Source organism: Chlorocebus sabaeus, chromosome 9 (genome assembly GCF_047675955.1).
Source record: "Chlorocebus sabaeus isolate Y175 chromosome 9, mChlSab1.0.hap1, whole genome shotgun sequence".
In the NCBI taxonomy this organism is placed as follows: domain Eukaryota; kingdom Metazoa; phylum Chordata; class Mammalia; order Primates; family Cercopithecidae; genus Chlorocebus; species Chlorocebus sabaeus.
Window position 1 is genome coordinate 118,199,155 of NC_132912.1, and position 24,741 is coordinate 118,223,895.

The 24,741-nt window shown below is 35.9% G+C and overlaps 1 protein-coding gene across 3 annotated transcripts in view; it reads left to right on the forward strand.

Annotated features, from left to right (window-relative positions):
• Positions 1–24,741, forward strand: part of ATRNL1 (attractin like 1) — an 809,729-nt gene that overhangs the window by 399,046 nt on the left and 385,942 nt on the right. For all 3 annotated transcript variants that reach the window (XM_038008819.2, XM_073019389.1, XM_007964178.3), the window contains one exon: positions 3,392–3,453. In XM_038008819.2, the coding sequence (XP_037864747.1) occupies positions 3,392–3,453 (62 nt within the window). The remainder of the gene's footprint in view (positions 1–3,391; positions 3,454–24,741) is intronic.

The following is a 24,741-nucleotide window of genomic DNA, read 5'->3' on the forward strand; positions in this document are numbered from 1 at the left end:
TTCTGTTATTTGACCGTCTTGACACAACCCTTTCCTGGTTTCCTCCCACCTACCTTTCCAGTTCTTCTTTTAAGCGCTAATGATGGGGTGGCCCTGAATATCCTCTTAGAGATAATTTCTTCTGCATCTATTCTGTTTCCTAGGGACTATCATACAAGTACGTGATTTTAAAATGACATTTATGTTCCTTTGATTTCCAAATTTTTAAATCTAACCTTTCCTCTGAGCTTCAAGTTAGTAGCTACTGTCTACTCTTGAACATTTAATAGGTATTTCACATTAGCATATTCTAAGTAAGTTTTTCTTTTCTTATTTCTCCCTTGATCCTCATGGCCCTTTTCTATTCTCAGTAAGTAGAAATATCTTTCCACTTGTTCTTGTGAGAGCAAACTGCAATAGTCGTGATTGATTCTTCTCCTTCATTCACCTGTCGTATCTAATCCTTCAGCATGTCTCCTCACTTCTCTCTCTAAATTATATTCCCAACTACTTATTTTTGTCTTGATGACTGCTACTCTTCTGCAAGCTACTATCACCTTATGACTAGAAAAATCAAATATCCTCCTCTCTTATCTTCTGGATTCCCCCAGTTATTTCTTTCTCACCCAACAGCCAGAATGATATTTTTGTTGAGAGTTAGATCATGTCATTCCGATAGCTCAAAACTTTCCATGGGTTCCCATTGTTCTTATAATATGTTCTGAACTCTTTGTCATGGCCAATGACCTATGTGTCTTGCTTTTTGCTTTCTAGTCCGAATTTATTTACAACTACTCTGTCCTTTGGTCACAATATTCCAGATCTTATGACTTTTCATAAACATGTCTAACCTAATCATCATCTTTATACTTGAGAAACCTCTAGCAACAGACATTTGTGTGGTTTTAAACTTCTTATTTGGATATTAGCTCATATATCACCCCTTTAGTGTGGCCAGCAGCTCTAACCACCTGACCCAAATTAGCCGCAAATCCTCCTAGCCCATATCATCTTTTTTTTCCCACTAAAAACACCACTGTCAACAATTATGATATCCCGCTACAAGTTTACCTGGTTATTTTCTCCCTCCTGCTATTAGAAAACAAACACCAAAATAATAGGAGCTTTGTCTTATTACAATGGTATCACTAGCACCTAGAACAGAACTTGTTTAGTGACTATTTCGTGAATAGTTTTACATGATTTAAATGATTTAAATAGATTAAGTTTGTGTCTCTTTGATCAGATAACTTTTAAAAGAGATATGCATATTAATAATTTCTTCCAAAATGTTGTCATTATCAAATTCCCCTTATATGTCCAGGCATTGTGTTTTTACTTATTTGGCCTGTATTTTTGATGTATATTGTTTTATTATTGTTATATTTTCTTTGTCTCAGTGTTTTATTTGATCAGGTTTTGACTTTGAATTTCACTTTGCCATTAATATTGGTTTACATGTTTTCTTGTTTTTAAGTGCCTATTATATCTTCTTATAGTATTTTATATTTTGGATAAAAGTGTGTCACTGATCTATATGTGTTTTCTGCTAAAAACATAAAGCTGAATTGTATATTTTAATCTACTGCAAAAATGTCTGTCTTTCAATGTGGATTCAGCCTGTTGACATTTACTGCAATTGCACTTTATCTTATTCAGTTAATTTTATGTTATATTTATTATTTTATTTGTTATTTCATCTGTTCTCTTTTTTTATATATATATTTGCTAATTTATTTAAGCCTTTGTTCAAGCTCCTTATACCCCCTTTTCATTTATATTTATCAACACTGTATAAGGTTTCCTCCTGTTGCTTAATTAAACTAATTTTCTTTATTGTGATTTCAAAATATTATCATTTTGAAGATTTTCCTGTTAGTTCTTAATTATTGTTTCCAGAATTCTGTTACCATGGATTTAAGTTCTTGTTGACAATATTCTTTGATAAGCTTCATTTCTATGACATTCTTATGGACAATCACCTGGGAAGAAAATTCATTATTTTAAACTTTAAAAGATGTTTTTTCTTTAATCTTTTATGATATTTTCACCTATAACTAATCTCCTATGCCAGTATCTTTCTTCAGCCTTTGTATAAGTGTTTCATAATTCAATAGCTTAGAAGCTCGTAGGAAATGAATATTACTATATTTAAGCTTACATGTACATGCCAAAGAATCATTTTCTCAACTTACTGTAATTCTTTACATAAGAAATACTGACATCCCTTATTTTAGAATGCCATTTAAATTCCTTAGTGTTCTTTCCTTGCACTGAAAGCTGGGACAATTATAGGATTCATTTCCTTTGTTTTTCTTCACTCAAGGATCATAATCTCCGGCCACTTGTCCAATGCCTGAAATTGGTTGTTTCATATTCTTCACCTGGTTTTCCAGCTGTTTACAGCAGGAGAGAAAACTCATTCCTTTTCAGTAGAAATTCTATTATGTTTTTGAAAGATTTTCATAAAATATTATTAACAGAAAAAGAGATTTTAATACCTGAATGGTTTAGCTTCAGCAATGTGAGAAAACTCACTTATACTGACATCTCATTTATACATGATACAGAAGTTTAATAATGTTTATATTGTAACTTTTACATGCCAGAAATTATGGTAATCATTAAATTTCTATTAATTCAGTTAGATTTTCTATAACATTATAAGGTAGATGCGTTTATTATTACCATTCGCATATGGGGAAACTGAGAAATAGACTAGTTTTTCAAAATATACAGGGCTAGTAAGTGAAAAGCCACATTACACCATCAGTTATTCTCTATCCAGATGCTATATTGTTGAATGATACACTATAATACTCTTCCTCAAGGCAGATGTTATAGTATGATCTCTATAATGTTAACAGAAATGGAGAATGATTTTAACTTTTTTGGCTAGTTTCACCTTTTAAAATTAACTTCTTATTAACATTAACAAGTTTTAAAATGATGTGACGTATTTTATTATTTGAATGGTGTGTAACAAAACATTTGTGTGTGTGTGTGTGTGTGTGTGTGTGTATATATATATATATATGAAGCTTCTCCAGATGAAGATATATAGGGAGAGAATTCCCTGTTTTCTTAACTGAGTTGAAAATTTGGGTGTTTTGGTTAGGCATATTTAATCTGTCATAGTATTTCACATGAAACTCTTAGCATATATCCTTAAAGTAATTTTCTAATAGTTTTTAAAATATTTCATGTCATATTCTACGCTATGACTATCATTAGCAGTTGGATATATTAGGTATTCTAGATGAAGTTTTGATTCCATCACATATTTGATTTATAATATGACAATCCAAATGTCTTGGTGATTTAGAAAAACTATATTTACAGATGTCACGAAATATCACCACAGGTTTTAGAGAAGAACATACTTTCAATTTTTTTTATTTTGATTTTTCAGATTGCATTCTCACAACACAATACAATCATGGACCTTGTGCAGTTTTTTGTCACCTTCTTCAGGTAAAAGTTTGCTTTGACTGACTTTGAACTTGTCAAGCCTATATTCTGATATATGTCCTGTCAATCTGTTAGATAATCGACCAATTCTGTAACCTTAAAGTATCATAGAGTGTGTCTTGAATAGCTTTATATGCTTAAACATATCCCACAGAGCAGAGGGAACATAGCTGAAATGTACTTGTGCAAGATTATTTTGCTGCTAACACTATTTAATGGCTAATGGATTCAGTGGAAAGTTGATAACTTTGTGTCCCCCATCACATAAATAAGTATAGCCTGTTTTAATTAATGAAATTAACAATGCCTGCATCACATGGATTAGTTACATCTACAAGAACTAAACTAATTTGTTTATTTCTTAGATAATTTTGTTAATTGTGTGACATATTCATTGTAGGTTCATAAAAAGGGTTCCACAGTGAAGCAACTTTGTAAAATGCTATGTGTCCTAAAGTTAAATAGTGCTCTTTTGGTTGGTTTTCAACTGGCAGTCTTTCTCAGAGCTTTTAAAATGCTAATTTGCAATGTGTCATTCTGCAGTAGAGGTTATAGTTTGTAGCATTTCTCAAAACATGAAAACTGTTTTCAGGGAACATTTATTTTCATTTCCATGGGATGTAAATATAGAGACTCTGGGTTAGGAGTTAAAGTTATAGAATGACTGTGTTATGAGATCGTAGATCCTCTGGATTGGAAGAGATCTTATTTTTGTTAACATTGTTATTCATGTTTGAATTTTATGCTGGTCATTTGGGTGGCTTTGTGCAAATTAGACAAGTATGACTTCTTTTTCTGGCAGAGAAAGCCCACATCATGGCACACAACATTGAAAATAGCGCAGTGTGAATTTTAACCAACACTCACCCACTTGGCTGGGTTGTCATACAGCAAAGACCTGCACAACTCAGTCCTTAGCACAGATGATGTATTTGGAACTTTTCTAAACACAGAGTAACCATCATCTTGTTGATTGTCTTGTCCAGACATCCATAAAGTATTTTAATTTCTAATACCTTATTCACTGGAGTCTGCAAACATTTTCCATTAAGGGCCAGATAGTAAATATTTTAAAATTTGTGGGCTGTATTGTCTTCATCGCATCTATGCAACTTTTCTTCTATAGTGTTAAAGTGGACAAAGCCAATATGGAAACAAATGGGAGTGGCTGTGTTCCAATAAAACTTTATTATAAAAACACTTGGTGGATTGAATTCAGCCTGTGGACATAATTTGCCCAACCACTGATCAGTTTTATGCCTGAATGCCTTTAATGACAGGAAGCTCACCAGCTCCTCAGATAGCATTTTCTATCATCAGATAACAAATTGTTCTTTATAATTGAGCTGAAATCTGTCTTCCTCTGATATCTCTCCTAATTCCTCCATATGGGCCCATATATAACAATTTCAATTTCTCATTTCCATTTGCAGCCCTTCAGATTTGTAAACTATTTTCTACAATTCACACATTCCTTGTTCATTTTTCTACTTCTCTTGATAAGAGAAACCTTTGCCATATTGGTCAGTTTACTCTGAAAACAATCATGTTCGTCTATGCACCTTAAAATACTATAATTTCTATAATGTATTTCGATAAACATATTTATCCCTAATATGTGTAAAAAGTTCATTTGTACTTTAAATTTGTTCCATAACATGAAATTTGAGGAAACATCTCAAATATGTTTAATATTTTACAACTTTTTACTTCAGAAAACAAATGAATTTTAAGGCTATTAACAAAGTTACAATATGGTTTTAGAAAGTACTAGAAGTTACAATTGAGCAAGCATTATTGAATGCATTAAAATAACTTTAGTAGTTGTTGTTGTTGTCGTTGTTGTTGTTGAGACAGGGTCTCACCCTGTTACCCAGGCTAGAGTGCGGTGGTGCTATTTCGGCTCACTGCAACCTCCACCTCCTGGGTTCAAGCAATTCTCCTGCCTCAGCCTCCTGAGTAGCTGGGATTACAGGCACCTGCCAACACGCCCAGCTAATTTTTGTATTTTTAGTAGATATGGGGTTTCACCATGTTGGCCAAGCTGGTCTTGGTCTCCTGACCTCAGATGATCTGCCCACCTTGGCCTCCCAAATTGCTGGGATTACAAGTGTAAGCCACCACGTCTCGCCTAAAAAAATTTTTTTGATGCAGAATAGTCTTGATGGAAATTCACTGGAAGTTTGGTTAAGTGCAAAATTTCACAAAGTTGAATATGTATGTAAATTATTTGAATCTTGAGGTTTTTTATTTTAAGCTTTTGAATTTGTGTGCATATTTAAATTCAATAGCTCTTTTGTTAAGTAAAAGAAAATTACTGTTAATGTGTACCATGTCTTAGAGATGATCCTATTTATTATGTTGTCATCATTGACAATGTAAAATAAAATATTCTAATCTTTGTGTGTGATAAAATGTATTTGATGGGTTTTTTGTCATTTAAATTCTTCCAGTAGTGAAATGTAAATTAGATCACTTAAAAATACGTCATTGTTAAGAAAAATATGGACAGGATATTTTGAAGCTTATTAATTATTAAGTTTTATAAAGTTAATGCTAAACTTTAAGAGATTTTAAAACAGGTTAACATTTATGGAGACCCCTCAATCAGGCGATTTTTACTGTTATTGCTGTTATTTTGGTAAAAGAGCTGAGTGTGTCAGCTTTGCAGTTTAGCCATAGTTCTGTAGGGGCCAGTTCTCAAACTTTGTTAGATTTTACCTCTATGTTGTGTGTAGTTCTGACAGTTCAATGTAATTGGGCCAGTACTAGGGAGATCACTTCCAGACATAGCCTGGCTCTGTTCTTCATGTTTTGTGCCATCTTAAGTAGGTCACTATTTTAATCTGTTTGTGTTGCTGAAAAGGAATACCTGAGGCTGGGCAATTTATAAAAAGAGGTTTATTTGGCTCATAGTTGTGCTGGATGTACAAGAAGTAGGGTGCCAGCATGTGCATCTGGTGAGGGTATCAAACTGCTTCCACGCATGGCAGAAGAGGAGGGGGAGCTGGCATGTGTAGCAATCACATGGGGAGAGAAGAGGTGAGAGCCAGAGACTCTTTTAAAACAGCCAGCTCTCATGGGAACTCATAGAGTGAGAACACCACCAAGTCATTCACGAGGGATCTGCCCCTGCAACTCAAACACCTTTCATTAGGCTCAACCTCCAACATTGGGCATCAAATTTCAATATGTGGCTTGGAGGTTCAAATATTAAAATTATAGCATTCTATCCCTGGCCCCTCAAATCCCTCATGTCCTTCTCACATATAAATTATAATCATTTAATCCCAATACTTCCCAGAAGTCTTAACTTGTTTCAGCATCAACTCAGAAGTCCAGGGTCCAGACTCACACCTGAGACTCAAAGCAAGTTCCTTTCAGTTGTGAGCCTGTAAAATCAAAATCAAGTTTTTTATCTCCAAGATACAATGCTGGAACAGATATTGAGTAAACATCTCATTCCAAAAGGGAGAAATTGGTCAAAATATAGTGATAACATGCTGCATGAAAATCCAAAATCTAGCAGGGAAGACATTAAATATTAAAGCTCCAAAATTATCTCCCTTGGTTCCATGTCCTGCACCCTGGGAACATGGATGCACCACGGCCCTGCTCTACTAGGCATTTCCCTGGTGGGTACTCTATTCAGGCCCTCCAACCCCATATTTCTGCTCAGCATTGCCTCACTAGCATCTGTCTGCAGGGTCTCCACCCCTATGGCAGGCTTGTGGCTGGGCACTCAGGCTTTTCAGTACATCCCCTGGAATCTCAGTGGAAGCTGCCAAGCCTCTACTACTCATACTTTCTAGCCTCCTTCAGTGGCAGCAGGAGCAATACCTGCGGCCATTTGAGCAGTGAGATGTGGGGAACGCTTTCTAGAGATGAGGCATGACATTGTTGTCCCAAGCCTGTCATCCAAAACCATACCATCTTCTTTGGTCTCTTGGTCTGTGATGGGAAGCCCAGAAGCGTGACAGATTTGTGACATGCCTTCAGGGTCTTTTCCCCATTGTCTTTATGAATAGTACCTGACTCCTTTTATTCATGCTACTTTCTTTAACAAGTGTTTGCTACCCCAGCACTCTTGGTGTCCTCTTCTGAAAACACTCTTTCCTTCTCTGCCACATGGCCAGGCTGAAGATTCTACAAACTGTTATCCCCTGCTTTCCTTTTGATTATAAATTCCAACTCTAGGTTATTCATTTGCTCCCACATGTGAACATAAGCTGTTAAAAGCAGCCACATCACTTCTTTAGCACTGCTGCTTGGCATGGACACAATGTAGCAAAGTTATTTGACAGGGCATAACAAAGGTTATCTTTGCTTCAGTTCTGAATTATTTCCTCCTTTCAGTCTGAGACCCTCAACATGGCCTTTACGGTCTATATTTCAATCAGCATTTTGGTCACAGCCACTTAACCAATCTCTAAGATGTCCCAAACTTTCCCTCATTTTCCTATCTTATGAGCACTCCAGTTCCAAAGCCACTTTGACGTTTTTAGGTATCTTTATAGCAACATGCCACTTCCTGGTACCAATTTTCTGTCTTAGTCCATTTGTGTTGCTATAAAAGAATACCTGAGGCTGAGTAATATATAAAGGAAAGAGGTTTACTTGGCTCATGGTTCTGCAGATTGTGCAAGAAGTATGGTGTTGGCATTTGCATCTGGTGAGGGCCTCAAGCTGTTTCCATTCATGGTGGAAAAGGAAGGGGAGCTGGTATGTGTAGAGATCATATGGTGAGAAAGTAGGCAAGAGAGAGAGGAGAGAAGTTCCGGACTCTTTTAAATTACCAGCTCTCATGAGAACATGAGAAACAATGATGGCACCAATCCATTCATGATGGATCTACCCCCATGAACCAAACACCTCCCATTAGGCCCCACCTCTAACATGGGGTGTCAAATTTTAACGTTTTATTTGGAGGGTCAAATATCCAAACTATGGCAGTCACCTAGCTTCTCTAAATCTCAGTCCTTTTATTTATTGAACTAAAGGATTTTGTTGTTGTTGTTGTTGTTGCTGTGAAATAATATAGTAAATGATTCAAAAATTGAAAAGAATTATTTTTAAAATTTGTAAAATGGAAAAGTAGATGTATCTGAGTCAGGAAAGTCTGAATTGTTTATTGTAAAGAAATAAATGGAAATTTGGTAGAGACTACTATCCCTGTACCTTTCAGACTTTTAATGGTGGCATTAGTTTTCTATATCACTGGATGACATAACATTTTGCATTTATTAACTTGTCCAGTTGGGGATAGTTTCAGAGATTACCAGTTGGTCTTTTCCACTATGACTGATCTTATCCTATAACCCTGGACACAGTGTAGGGGTTATTCCAGCTACCTTGTACATCAGGTCTGTTTATACACTTAAAGAGTGGGGAAATGACCAAAGGGTGGATCCATTGACATAGTGGGCACACTGTGAGCAAGAATTTAGTCAGAATTTGTTATGTGCCCCCACCCCCTGAACACCCCAACTCTAGTAAGAGGCCAGGATGATATTTTGAATGCTTGGCTGTCTCTGTCACTTCTACCCTCATGTCCAATAAAAGTTAAAATGTCTGCTTATTCCTCCTGTACTGTCTATATATTCTCATGCGTATACCTGTGTATATAATCAAGTATATGGTGTAGGTATTTTCAGGGATCATTTTACCCACTTTTCAAAATGTTTCAGGGAACTTCCTTCTATGGACTCAGTCACCTGATTAGTTAATAGGTTTTGAATTTGAAAATTAGCTGAAATCTGGGAACTGTGAAGAGAAACATGGCCCTCCATTGAAGCAACAACCCTCAGTCTCCTGTTCCTTCATTCTCGCTTAAAAGGAAACCAGATGTTAAATAGTACCACTGTTAGCTGCCCACCTATTTTGCCCTTCAGAATACCATGGTTTATTAAGAATTCTTACAACTCTTTGTGAGCCAACCCCCTTGGCAGTTCATCCAGTCTTGTTGATCTAATTGTGGTAATTGTGGTTTCTGGATTCTGGCAGTTAAGCACTGACACCTGTCCTCTAACTCTGGGTCTCCATCTTTTTATGGCAATTAACAAACCTAGCCCTGTCACTCTCTCTCTTATTTTCAGGCCTGCTCTGAAGAGGAGAGCCAACTCTAAGCCTCCTTATAATACTAGTGCCTCTCTCATCAGCATATTCATAACAGCCTTAATGCGTAGGGTGTCCTCTCAGTCCTCCCATGGAACACAACCTGGTAGTTCTTCTGGCCTCATATAATATGAACCATTCCAGCGTATCCCCTTCTCTCAGTGTTTTTATAACTTTCTCTTCCATAAACCAGGAAAACTCAGGCATTTCAATTTCACTTGTACTGGACATTGCATTTTTCAGGCTTCTACGAGTCACTCTAGCAACAAGTTTGCTCTATTCCCTGGAATCCTCAGTAGGCTATTACATCTCTGTGGTCCTGAAAATGTGCACCAAAATCAATGAATTTTTATTTATCCAGTCTTAACATTTTGTTGCCCTTTATCAAATATTTAAATCTGGTCATACTTCCACAGCTCCTGCCAGTACATGCTCCCTAAATCTTGCACCTGCTTCAATTGTGCAATCCATTTTCTTTCTTATCAGGCTCAGTTGGGTCATGCTGTGATTTAATCCCACTTATCAGTCTGGCAGCCAAGAAAAGAAGTGGTGACAGCTTGTGAGGGGGCACCTGTTACCTAAGAGAGAAGAGAACTCTTTAGTGTCTTCCAGCATAACAAAATGCTAAGTATTACTAGGAAAGCGGGTGGTAAAACCAACATCCTCAGAAGCATTCATTCAGATATTCCTATCCCATATTTCAGGTTCCTAGGTCTCCTAAACCATGGCCCTTTTGCATAACACTTCTTTGGCTTAGCATTCTGTCATCTCCAGAGCTCTGCAATTCTATAACAATTAGATCATCATCCTGCTGGTCATTCATGTTGGTATTTCTGCTGTCAGTCATCAGGGCCTCATTTAAAGCTATGAAAGAGACCCACTCGCTCTTTTATTTAGCCAGTAAGGTTTTTTAATGGCCTTCAGTCTCTCATTATCCCTCTGCAGGTATCAGTACAACATAATGATAATCAGTCTACTCCACTCTCTTTTGAAGGTGTTTTCCCCATCTTCCAAATGCCTGAATTGCTGTACCTTCAAGTTTTTTCTCTATCAGGGCATTTTCTCAGGTCACTACCAGTGAAATCCAGCAAGTTAAGTCTTCTGCCAGGAAGTGTGTTCCACCCACCAAGATGGATGTTGTCCTCTTAGCCTGCCAATCAGTGAGTGAATCAATTCCTCATCTCCATCTTACTTTCTGTTTTCTTGGACCATAAGTCCTCTGAGACGCAGAAGCCAAGATGAGATAAGATAAGCAATAAATGTGTTAGGGGAACTCCTGTAAGGGGAAATTGGGAGAGAGGAGGGGAGATAATGGGAAACCTTTAGACCACAATGCCTACCTGCCTTTGTGAGGGAGAGAAGGAAGAAAGGGAAGGTGAGTGAAAGAACCTGAGAATGTAGGGCACTTCTAAGAATGTTTAATGCCAGTGGTGCACCCTTGAGCAAAGGTCACCCATCAGAGGAGTGTTCCATCTCCCAGGAACAGGCCTGCCTTGGTATCTCTGCCATGTCTAGTCCTTGACTAAGGATAGCCCTTGGGAAGCATGGGCTCCGTGTGAATAAAATGATGGATTTCAGAGTGCAGTAGCTGGGGCCACTAATCAGTTATGCTCTTTGCCATCAGGGATCAAATAGGTACTTTTTTTTTTTTTCTCTGAGATGGGGTCTCACTCTGCCTCCCAGGCTGGAGTGTAATGGCACAATCTCAGTTCACTCAATCTCTGCCTCCCAGGCTCAAACGATCCTCCCACCTCAGCCTCCCGAGTAGCTGGGACCACAGGTGCATGCCACCACGCCTGACTAATTTTTTTGTATTTTTGGTAGAGACAGGGTTTCGCCATGTTGCCCAGACTGGTCTCAAACTCCTGAGCTCAAGTGATCCGCTCACCTCGGCCTCCCAAAGTGCTGAGATTACAGGTGTGAGCCACCGTGCCTGGCCAGAGAAGTATATCTTAGTGGTTGGCACAATAGAGTTATTTGTTGTGTGATGGTTGATAGAACTGACGTATAAAACCTGTAAAAAATGATTTTGTTAATGTGTTTGTATTTATTTTTTTGTAGTTTATATTTTTGAGGGTAGGTTTTTAAATTTGACTAACTTTCAGTAATATTTGTGTCTATGCAGGTTTTTAATTTTTTCTTGACCTAGTTGGTAATTGACTTTTTAATGGAAATTGTCCTCTTTGTTTCATTTTACAAATTCATTGACATATTTTCAATATTAATACTCTGAAGTTTTTTCTATATTAGAATTGTGCCTACCCTTTTATTGAGAATTTTGCCTATTTTTCCTTCCTTCCTTCCTTCCCTCCTTCCCTCCCTTCCTTCCTTCTCCTCTTCTCCTTCCTTCCTTCCTTCTCCTCTTCTCCTTCCTTCCTTCTCCTCTTCTCCTTCCTTCCTTCTCCTCTTCTCCTTCCTTCTCCTCTTCTCCTTCCTTCTTTCTCCTCTTCTCCTTCCTTCCCCTTTCTTCCTTCCTTCCTTCTCCTTCCTTCCTTCCTTCTTTCCCCTCCCTGCCTACCTCCCTTCCTTTCTTCCTTCCTTTTTTCCTTCTTTCCCCTCCCTCCCTCCCTCCCTCCCTGCCTCCCTGCCTGCCTGCCTCCCTCCCTCCCTCCCTCCCTCCCTCCCTCCCTTCCTTCCTTCCTTCCTTCCTTCCTTCCTTCCTTCCTTCCTTCCTTCCCCTTCCTATTTCTAAAAATAATCTGCTTCAGCTGCATTCTGTAGACATTAATATGTAGTATGCTGGCCTTATAGAATGATTTAGGAATTGTTCCTTCCTCTTCACTTTTTGGAAATAGTTTGAGCATTGGTATCAGTTATTTTTTAAATGATTGGGTAGAATTTATCAGTGAAGCCATTGAGTTCAGGGCTTCTTTGTTGTGGTATTTTTGATTACTGATTCAATCTCCTTACTGGTTATAGATCTATTCCATTTTCTATTCCTTGGTAGGTTTTATGTTTCTGGGGATTTGTCCATTTCACCTAGCTTATCCAATTTATTAGTGTACAGTTGTTCATCATACTCTTCTGTAATCATTTTTATTTCTGTAGAATTGGCAATAATGACCCCACTTTCATTTCTAAATTTAGTAATTTGAGTTTTCTTCTCTTTTATTTTTTTTAGTCAGTCTAACTAAAGGTTTGCCAATTTTGTTGCTCTTTTTCAAGAATCAACTTTTGGCATTGTTGATTTTCTCTATTGTTTTTCTATTTTCTTTATTGTTTATCTTGCTCTAATATTTATGATTTCCTTCATTCTGCTACCTTTGAATTTAGTTTGTTCTTCTTTTTCTAGTCCTTTAAGTTGTAAAGTTAAGTTGTGTATTTGAGATCTTTCTTCTTTTTTAGTATATTTATAGTTATAAATTTCCCTTTTATCACTGCTTTACAGGGTTCCATGAGTTTTGGTATGTTGTGTTTTAATTTTCACATTTCTCTAAATATTTTCTAATTTCATTGTGATTTTGTCTTTCATCCATTGATCAAGTGTGTGTTGGTAATTTCCATATATTTTTTAATGTTCAAGTTTTTCTTCTGTTATTGATTTCTAACTTTATCTCACTGTGGGTGGCGAAGATACTTTGTACATTTATCTTTTAAAATCTATCAAGATATAATTTGTTACCTAACATATATTCTGTCCTGGAGAATGTCTCCTGTGCCCTTCAGGAGAATATGTATTCTGTTGTTTTTATATAGAGTATCCTGTATATATCTATTAGATCTTGGTGATTTATTTCATTGCTCTAGACCTCTGTTTCCTTTTCTATCTTCTGTCTGATTGTTCTATCCTTTACTGAGAGTGGAGTTGAATTATTGTTTTAATTGTTTGGATTTCTCTTTGTTCCTATTGTTACTTTTTGTGTTAAAGAACATTTTTAGCATCAATATAGTATTTCTTTATTAGAATGTGTCTATGTCTTTTTGCATATCTTTTAACATTTCTTCTATTGTTATATTTTGTGTGTGTTTCTTTTATACCAAAAATATCTGGATGTTTTTGTTTTGTTTTAATAATTTGAGAATCTCTTAATTTTATGTGACAGGGAAATAAATGGAAATTTTCTTTTTTCTTCTCTCTGATTTTTATTAATTGAGTGAGCTTCTAATATTCTTTTATTTTCCTTTTAGCAGTTTAGGAATTATAGTTTTATATTTTTTATTTAATGATTACTCTTAAATTTTAACAAGCATATTTCCCTACCTAACAATAATATTAATCGGTATCTCTTTTATCCTCCTGAATCATATAGGAGAACTAAAAATCTTTAACATTTTTACTTTTACTTATCATTGTGTAATTTTTAAACATATTTTCCAATTTCTAATTTTAATTTGTGTTTTATTTGGTGATACAATTCACATATAATAGAATCCACCAATTGAAAGTGCACAGTTATTCTTCACCCATTATCGCAATCAATTTTAGAACATGTCATCAACCCCAAAAGAAGCCATGTACTCATCGGTAGTCACTCCCCTCCCTCTCACATACCCCTAGTTCTGAAAAATCACTAATCTACTCTCTGTCCATAGATTTGCCTATTCTGGACATCTTACGTAAATGGAATCATACAGTAAATACGTGTTCTTTTGTGACTGGTTACTTTCATTTAGCACAATGTTTCTTATCCATAACATAGTATGGATCAGTACTTCATTTCTTTTTATTGCTGAATAATAATTCATCTTATGTGTATAACACATTTTATTTCTCTATTAGCTGATTGTTATTTGGGCTCTTTATTCACTGTTGTGAATAATACTACTATGAACGTTTGTGTATAAGTTTTTATGTGGATGTATGTTTTCATTTCTCTTAAGTATATAATTAGGAGTAGAACTGTTGATCACATGGTAACTCTAGGTTAAACACTGTGATAAACTGCCAAGCTTTTTCTAAAGAAGATGTATCATTTTATAATCTTACCAGCAAGGATCAGACATTCAGTTTTTCCACATTCTTACTAAAGTTTGTATTAACTGCCTTTCTTATAGCCGTCTTAGTGGGCATAAAGTGGTGAGAGATGATGCATATTTAGATGAATTAAAAATGAAAGATTAAAAGAATCTAAAGAATACAACAGGCAAAGAAATAATAAGAGTTAAGCACTTGAAAAAAACAATCAAAGATGGCTACCTGGAAGCAAGCATGCACATGGGCAGAATAATGCAAAGCTAAGTATGGTGTTCATGATTCGGGAAAAATAAGACATTTAATCATGTTGTACATAAAGATATTCTGAAAGAGAAAAAAGAAGAAAATGTAACTCCCTAGAGAAAAAAGTAAACCTAATTTAGTCACAGAATCTCTATATCAAAGTGGTATAATCCTGGTATGTTTGCCAGAAAGTTTTTTAAAAATGTGTAAAGACACTGTGAAGAATTACAAATACACGTAAGTCTCCATTTTAAAAAATGAGATTATAATGATGGATATGTTAATGGAAATGAGACCTGAAGGTATGGATTTTGCTAAGTAGAAACAATACATGATTTCTTACAGTATTGGAAGTTTACTTAGCAATTTTCTCCATGGTTTTGTTGTGGAATAAAGTAGATATTTAGGACCGAACTGTTCTTGTAAACCAAAATATTTAATGCAGTGGGAGCAAACTAGTGACGGTACGTTTTCTTGCAACTTAGTCAAACCAGTGTTCCCCATCTACTTTACAAAGTTGAGGTTTAGTGTGCTAGATGCTGAAATAGATTTCTCTGAGAGTCATGTTAATAACTTCACACTTTGACTTAAATATTGCTTTACACCTCAAACTTAACATGCTTTAAATTGAATTTACTGTACTGGCAAACAGTGTCTTTTTTTTCCAGTTTTCTGTAGCTCAGTTATAGGTATCACTGTTTAACTCACTTGAATACTTGGGACTCACTGAAATCCTCTTTCCTTAATGCTCTACATGAACCTCAGTTCTACTGTCTTTCTATCAATATATTGTATGTAAATTAGCCAAAGTGGTTATTTTAAACATAAATTATTAACTCCACTGTTTAAAAGCTTCCTTTTACATTTATAATTCAAAGCATGAGTATTCTCATACCTAATATACCGGTCCCTTTTTCATTGTTAGAGGGGGCAGTGGTTAATTACTTGCCTTTTTTTCCAGCATATTTTTGGTCCTTATTATTTGTTTGTTTTTTACTTCTGTTGGAAGCTTTTAAAAATTTCTGTGCAGTAAAATTCCTTTTGCGGGGAGTACAGTTGTGTGAGTTTTAACACATGGATCATTTGTTATAATTACCGGCTCTCCCAGGATACAGAATAATTCCAAAGCCCCAGTGAATACCCCATACCTTCTTTGCAGTTAGACTTTCTCCCCACCCATACACCCTGGCAACCATTGACCTGATCTCTGTTCTCACAGTTTTGTCTTTTCCAGAATGTCATTCAAATGGCTTCTTTCCCTTAGCCTATTGCATTTAAGATTAATCCAAGGCAGTTTTTTGTATCAATAGTCCATTTCATTTCACTGCTCAGTAGTATTTCATTATATGGATATATCACACTTTGTTTATCCAAAAAATCCAAAAAAATAATAAACACTTTGTTTATTATTATTCATAAATAATGCTGCATGATCAACATACATACAAGTTTTACACAAACATAAGTTTTCATTTCTCTAGCATAAATACCTGGAAGTAGGGTTGCTGGATCACAGGGTGGATATATATTCATCTTTATAATTACTGCCACTGTTTTTCAGAGAGTGACTGCACAATTTTGTGTTGCAACCAGCAAAGCTCAGGGTTCCAGTTGTTGCACATTCTCGCCAGTGCTTGGTCCTGTCAACATTTTTAATTTTAGCCATTCTGATAGATGTGCAGTGGTATCTAGTGGTAATTTTAATTTGCATTTCCTTAATGGCTAATGACATTGAATATGTTTTCATGTGCTTATCAGTTATACTTTCATTTTCTGTGGTGAAGTATTTTTCAAATCTTTTGCCTATTTTTAATTGCTTTTTAGTTTTGCTTTTTATTTTTGAATATTGAATGTTTTTTGTATATTCTGGATACAACTCTTTTTGCCAGATGTGATTTGCAAATATTTTCCCTCAGTCTTTGAATTGTCTTTTCATTCTCTTAATGGTATCTTTAATGTAGTGAAAAGTTTAAGTTTTTATAAAATTCAATTTAATGCATTTTTAAAAAAATTGATTATGCTGTTGATGTCATATCCAAGGACTCTCCCTAACTCAAGTTTACATAGATTTCTTTCTAAGAGTTTTATACAATTATGCACTACATAACATTTTGGCCAAAGACCACATATATGATAGTACTTATAAGATTATATTACTGTATGTTTACTGTACCTTTTCTATGTTTAGATATGTTTAGATACACAAAAACCATTGTGTTATAATTACCTACAGTATTCAATACAGTAACATGCTATATAGGTTTGTACCCTAGTAACAATAAGCTATACCAATGGCTTTCATGTGTAGTAGGGTATACCATCAGTGTTTTTGTTTGTTTGTTTGTTGACACAGAGTCTCGCTCTGTCACCCAGGCTGGAGTGCAGTGGCGCAGTCTTGGCTCACTGTAAGCTCCCCCTCCTGGGTTCACACCGTTCTCCTGCCTCAGCCTCCCAAGTAACCGGGATTACAGGCGCCCGCCACCACACGCAGCTAGTGTTTTGTATTTTTAGTAGAGAAGGGGTTTCACCATGTTAGCCAGGATGGTCTCCATCTCCTGACCTCGTGATCCTCCCGCCTTGGCCTCCCAAAGTGCTGGGATTACAGGCATGAGCCACCGCTCCTGGCCACCATCAGTGTTTGTTTAAGCACACTCTAAGATGTTTGCACAGGGATGAAATTTGTCTAATGATGCATTTCTTAGAACATATCCCCATTGTTAAGTGACACGTGACTGTATTTTTATGTTGTACATTTAGATCTGTGATCTGTTTCAGTTATTTTTTGTTTATGTTGAGGTGTAATTCAATGCTGATTATTCCATATGTGGATATCCAGTTGTTCCGCCATGATTTGTTATAAAACTATCCTTTCCATTTTGAAATGCTTTTGCAACTTTGTCAAACATTCACCATAGGGTTCCAGTCCCGGGTAAGAGTGTGTAAACACACGTCTCTTTTTCTCTAACTGAACTCAACCATAAAACCTGGACAAAATTCATGGGCAGCTATTTGGTATATGATATCAGCAGGCAGAGCAGAGAACACCTGAATTCAAAGTACTGTTGAACTGTCTAGAAGTTTGCCATTTTTCCCCTTTAGTGCCCCCTGACCTTGAAGTCAATGCAATTTGAAACTTGAAAGTAACTACTATAGTTTGGACAGGGAAAAGTCCTCTAGTTCTGGCCCATGATGTAGAAAAGGGAACTCTTAAAGTCATAGAGAATGAGGGAGACCTCCCTTCCATTTTTCCCTTTCCTCAATTCACTCACCCATACCGCAGTCAGTCTGAAGCAGGAACATGGGCAGCAGCAAAATGGCTCACAGCAGGAAGCTGTAAGAACCAAAATCCCAAGGGAAAGGAATATTCTTCTAATCATAGGGGAGCTCTGGTCACAGAGAGCCAAGATAAACCCTGTTGATTTCCTTCTTATCTGTCCTCCCAGCACAAAACGTGGCGCAATAGGAAAAGGGTGTAGTTTCTGGCCATATGATGGAAAAGTAGAGCCCACAAAACCAGAAAGGACCTGAGAGATAATGGAGATAGAAAAGCCTTCCCATCAGATGCTTTATAAACTTCTGGGATCACCCCTGAGCTGCCTGTGTGCTAATCTGATCCTAATTAACATTATCATACCAAAGAATTTGAGAACTGAGCTCATAGGTAGAACTCTGCTTTGGCCCTGGACTGAACAGTGGGTGACCCTCCTGCTGGACAGACTCAAGAAGCACTTCAAAAGCTTTGGATACATCGTGACCATAGCCTCCAGATGGATAAAACAAAATATCTCTATAGAGAATATCAACATTATGTATAGAGTATAAACAAGACCTCAATCCCTTTTAAAGTCAAGGTAGTACAAGAGAGATGGATTAAAGGGTACAGCAGAGGCCAGGCGTGGTGGCTCACACCTGTAATCCCAGCACTTTGGGAACGTGAGGCAGGTGGATCATGAGGTCAGGAGTTTGAGATGAGCCTGGCCAAGATAGTGAAACCCCATCTCTACTAAAAATACAAAAATTAGCCAGGAGCGATGGCACATGCCTATAATCCTAGCTACTCAGGAGGCTGAGGCAGAAGAATCGCTTGAACCCGGGAGGCTGAGGTTGTAGTGATCATGCCATTGCACTCCAGCCTGGGCAACAAGAACAAAGCTCCATCTAGAAAAAAAAAAAAAAGAACAGTGGAGAGGGCTCTAATGGAAGTAGTCATTCTTAATTACCAAGTCAAGGACTATCTCTCAATGTTTAGTACTTTAAGAAAACTTTCATCAGGTACTAGATCTATTACCTATGCATATGGGAAAAGTGACATTTGATCCCTGCTTCAAATATAAAATAAATTCTAGGAGGAAAGGTAAAAGCAATGAGGCATCTAGAAGGTAATGTAGGAATTATTCTTCATAACATTAGAATATAGAATGGATTCTTAAACAGGACACATAAAATACTATAACAAAATTAGACTACAAAAAAAACCACTTTTTCTTATCAAAAGACACCATTCACATTATAATGAGTCAAGTCACACAGTGGTATGAAATATTTGCAAACTGTATAAAAGGCAAAGGCCTTATATTCACACTATGTAACTCATATAAATCAATTAAAAATAGTCTGAAAACTCCTCCAAAAATGACAACAAACTGACATACACGTCACAAAAGAAGACATCCAAGTGTCCAACAAAATACGCAAGTGCACTCGACTTAATTTTTATCTGGGACTTCAAATTAAAACCACAATGTCATACTACTATATGCCTACTACAGTGGATAAAAAGAAAAAGACAAATAATACCAAGTGTTGGAGAGGATGTGGAACTATTAATACTTTTAGTACACTAGAAATTGATGCGATGGCTTTGAAAACAAGTAGACATTATATTCTAAAGTTGAATTTACATATACTCTATGGCCCAACAATTCCATGTCATCAAAGCCATGTGAACCATATTTATAGAAGCATGTTTTACATGCCCCAAACTGGGAATAATCAAAATACCCAAAAATAATAGGATGGAAAAATATACTCATATAATATGGAGCAATGGGGGGGAAAAAAACGAATGCCAAAGGATCAAAATAGGTAACACAAACATAGTGTTGAATGATAGAGACAGAAACAAAAAAATAAATATGATAGTGTTATATTTGTAAAAAATTTAGGAATAGACAAAACTAAGATATAGCATTAAAAATAAATATGATAGTTCTTTTTGAGAAGGAGAGATTGAATTAAGTTCTGTTTTTTCAAGCTGGTGGTTTCAAGGGTATATTGTCTTTGTGATAGTTTATTGAGCTATATATTTAGGGTTTCTCTATTGTGTTATACACTAATGATTTAGAAAAGGTTTTCGAAATAATTAAAACTTTTGTCCTAACTATATGGTTTTAAAAGATATGTTTCAAAACACATTTAATGTAGGAAGAAACACTGTATACATTGTAGGAAGAAACACTGTATACATTGTCCTTTGTCACTTTTTGTTGCAAGTTTGAAAGAATAAGGTATTATCCAGGTAGGCTACTTGTAATAGGACTTACCCAGGAAGATTTTCCTTATTAGATATGAGTCTTTCTAATACTCCATCAGATGAGGCTTGAGACTACTCTATTTTCTATAGAGGTTTAGGAAAATATTTAAGAGTTACTAAAGATGCTCTGTAGACTCAAAATCTGTTACAGAGCCGTGGCAGGGAGGTTAATTTAGGTAGTCTTCTATAAATTTTTCATAAATGATATCTAGTGGATTGTATTCTTTTCCAGCCTTCATTTAACTCCCTCCATGTGGATGTGTAGCAAACCATCCAATTTGAATGGGATTTATCTCTCACCAGCTTCATGGTTGTGCCAGTGCCATTTATTGCATTGTCAGTGTTTGGTAAGGAGTGGGCATGTATAATAGTGTATTATATAAACCCTGGAACTGCTGCAATCATTTTTGTTCCTAAGAGTTAAACAAGCCTGAAAATAAAGTTGGTGTGTAGTGTTATGCATAGTCCAGAGAATCATAAGAAAATGTATCTAGGACCCTGATCAGACCAAACCTGGAACTTTTCTTCTTTTGGACTTTGGGAAGTGTCTTAGTCTGCTTGGGCTGCCATAACCAAACAACACAGACTAAGTGGGTTAAACAATAGAAATATATTATCTCCCAGTTCTGGAGGGTAGGCAGTTCAAGATCAGGGTGCCAATTATTGGTTTCTGGTAAAACCTCTCTTCCTGGCTCTGCAAATGCCTGCCTTCACACTGTGTACTCACATGGCCTTTCCTCCATGCATGCAGGAAGAGAGGCAGAGTATGCAAGTTCTTTGGTGCCTCTCCTTTAAGGACATTAATTATATCAGATCAGGATCCCATGTTTATTAACTTCATTTAAACCTAAATATGTCCTAAAGGCCCTCTCTCCAAATACAGCCACACTGGGGGTTAGGGCTTCAACATATGAATTTGAGAACACAATTCAGTTCATACCAGAGAGTGTAAACTTCATGTAGATCTCTTCTTTGTACCAGTTCGAGTTAGGTTTTCTGTTACTTGCATTTGAAATAATCTTAACTGATAGTGCTCCTAAGGTTCAGTAACTCTTGCTTAACAACCCTCAGAAGTTTGTACCAATTTTTTCTATGAGTGTATTATTTACCACATTCAACCACTGGGCTTTTTTGATTTTTCATCTTTTTTCAAACTGATGACTTGAACATATAAGCAATTTTTTTCTTTTTAATATTCATAGCTTTTATTGCATTTTAAGTTAGAAGTGTATTCTGTTAATATTTTAGTCGGTAAGAAAAAAATCCATTAAATGTTGTGAAGGTATGAAATTTAAAGACATTTTGTGGAATAACAGTTATTAGGAGGTAAATTTCTTCATTTTCTAACATTTTTCAGTGAAATAAAATAATATGTCCAAACCATCTTTTAAAATATGTACTTAAGACTTGACATTTATGATCAGTTAACCTCAAATTGCTATAAAATAGCGACAATATTATCTCTTTTTGCAATTGGCCAACTAGATTACCACCAGAGGGTATTTATTTGTCACTAGCAACCTGCATTACAATGTAACCTTACAGCACACTGTGTTACTTATATTGAATTCTTTTAATTTTACCTAAATAAGATTACCTAATAAGTTCCATCTTCTATTACATTAACAATTAACAATCCTTTTTTTTACTTTAACAATGTAATTGTTTTACATTAACAGTCCTTTCAAAGTGACCATTTTATGAATAATAAAATCAAATCGTTGAAATATCTCTCCCTAAGTTTTTATGCTTCCCTTTTTTATTACTGTAGCTGATGTACTTTCTTTTTAATATTTGTTTTCTTTCTTTCTTTCTTTCTTCTTTTTACTCCCTATTTCCTTTGGGCGGATTGTACTGAGGGGTGTTGAACCTTTCAGATCTTTTGATATTATTATCATACAACATATTTTTTTTTAAAAAAAGAAAGCCCAGTTATCCCACCAATATCTATATCATGTAGCATAAAAACTTTTGCATAATATAATAGAAAAAGAAGACCTGAAAGAAAGCCGTAAATACTTATTTTTTTCTGACAAATTTGCCACAATACCAAATTAAAAGATACTAATGTTCAATGTTACCCATTAAACCCTTTGATTCAAGAGAGAGAGAAAAGCTAACTAGGATACACAAACCTACAAATCTGTCATTTAACACAATAAAAGTTTGCAAAGCTTCTCTGTCCCATCAATCATAGTAGAAGGCGAAGGGGGGACAGGCTTGTCACATGGCGGAAGCAGGAGCAAGCAAGAGAGTTAGGGGAGGAGAAGTGCCACACATTTTTAAATGAGCAGATCTTAGGAGAATTCACTCACTTTTGTGAAGTCAGCATCAAGCCATGGAGGATCTGTTCCCCGACCCGAATACCAGGCCCCACCTCCAACACTGGTGATTACCCAATTCAACCTGAGATTTGAGTCGGGACAAATATCCAAACTATATCAGAAGGGATAGCATGGAATACAGGACACTGCTTCACATGGTCATTCAAGAAATTCAGATGATGGAAATTCTGTCATTCTTCAGGTGTCCAAGATTGTCAATAAAGACGGAGACTCTCTAGTAGTCACCAAAGGAAGAATGTGACTTTTTAACTATGCTGAATAAATATGACAAATATTTATTGTTTGTTTGCTTGTTTGTTTTGTTTTTTAACAAAGCAAGTGTTCTTAATAAACTGATTTTTGTTTGTACGTATATTTTTTAAGAGAACTGTCACTTTTGTTTGCAATGTAATTTATTAGAAATCAAGAACATCGATAAAGTATTACCCTATATAAGGATAATAATGCCAAATGAGACATTCAGTATTAGAAAAAATGATGTTATTCAAATCAATTAAAAAAGCAATTTCGCGAGACTGAGGCAAGATCGCACCACTGCACTCCAGCCTGGGCGACAGAGCGAGACTCTGTCTCAAAAAAATAAAATAAAATAAAAATTTCATTTATTTAGTAAAAATGTATTGACAACTATTATATGCCAAGTAGTAAGATATATTTTACTGGATTTTTGATATTTATTGGAAATTATGAGAATATTATTTTAAAAGTATTTTCTTAAACTGTTTATTGATTTTAGCAGCCAAGTTTTTACATCATGTTAGCTCTTTTACTGCTAACCTAATAGGAATTAGCATAGAAAGCATCTGATACGAACCCTTAAAGTATATAACTCCTTGTTCCAACGAAGTGAAATTATGAAAGTTGTATATTTTATGCTGTCCTTGAATGTCATTACAAAATGATGTTCACTTGAGTCATAAAGTTTAGATAAGAAAAAATTTAAGCTCCTCATGAGAAATTCAACTAGTATTCCCGTCTCAAACTGAATCTTTATTATGTAACTCTTAAGGAAGAGGAATGTTGTGAATTATTAATCAAATAAAAATGCATTTTGGTATTTAAGTTGGGTTTACTAAATATAAGTAACTTTTCTATATATACTATTTTTACTACAACAGATATTCTGAAAGAAACAGTTGACAGGATCTGGTATCTGTGTGTAAGGGATGATATAGTTGAAATGTAAGTTGTTTTTAACATTTTAGCTGGAAAGTAATGGTGAAACAGAGAAGTGAGGGCAAAGGGAACAACTTGCAATTTAATACTTTGAACCTTAGAGGATTTACTTCAACTCTCTGTGACTTAGCTTTCCCATGTTTTCAATGACCACATGACAGTATACATGATTTATCATCTGTAATTATAGGAATTAAAGAGATAATTCATGTAAAACACTCAGCATAGTGCTTGGTACATATTACTCAATAGATGTTAGTTGCTTTTCTAATCATGAACATTATTAATGGTTAAGCTTGGACATGGTAGGTTTGAGGTGATATTAATATTTTTGTCATAATTCTTAAGGGTATCATGGTCTGAGTGAAATTCAGATAAATGAACCCTCCAACCATATCTACAGCGTCCATTCTCAGTACCACATCTTAAGAGTTACACTGGCTGGGCATGGTGGCTCATGCCTGTAATCTCAGCACTTTGGGAGGCCAAGGCAGGCAGATCACGAGGTCAGGAGATCGAGACCATCCTGGCCAACATGATGAAACCCCGTCTCTACCAAAAATACAAAACAAATTAGCCAGGTGTGGTGGCACGCGTCTGTAGTCCCAGCTACTCAGGAGACTGAGGCAAGAGAATTGCTTGAACCCGGGAGGCAGAGGCTGCAGTGAGCTGAGATCACACCACTACACTCCAGCCTGGGTGACAGAGTGAGATTCTTAAAAAAAAAAAAAAAAAAAAAAAGTTACACTATTAATCCGGGTATAACAACAGAATTATAACCACTATGATGATAATTCAGACTAGAGAAAGGTTCCTTAACCTTGGCAATATTGGCATTCTGGGCTGGGAAAATGCTGTTGGAAAGGCGACCTATATATCGTATGATATTTACGTAGCATTCCACTAGATGCCTGTCAAGTGGTGAAACCCAAAAATGTCTCTGGACACTGCCAGATATCGCCTGG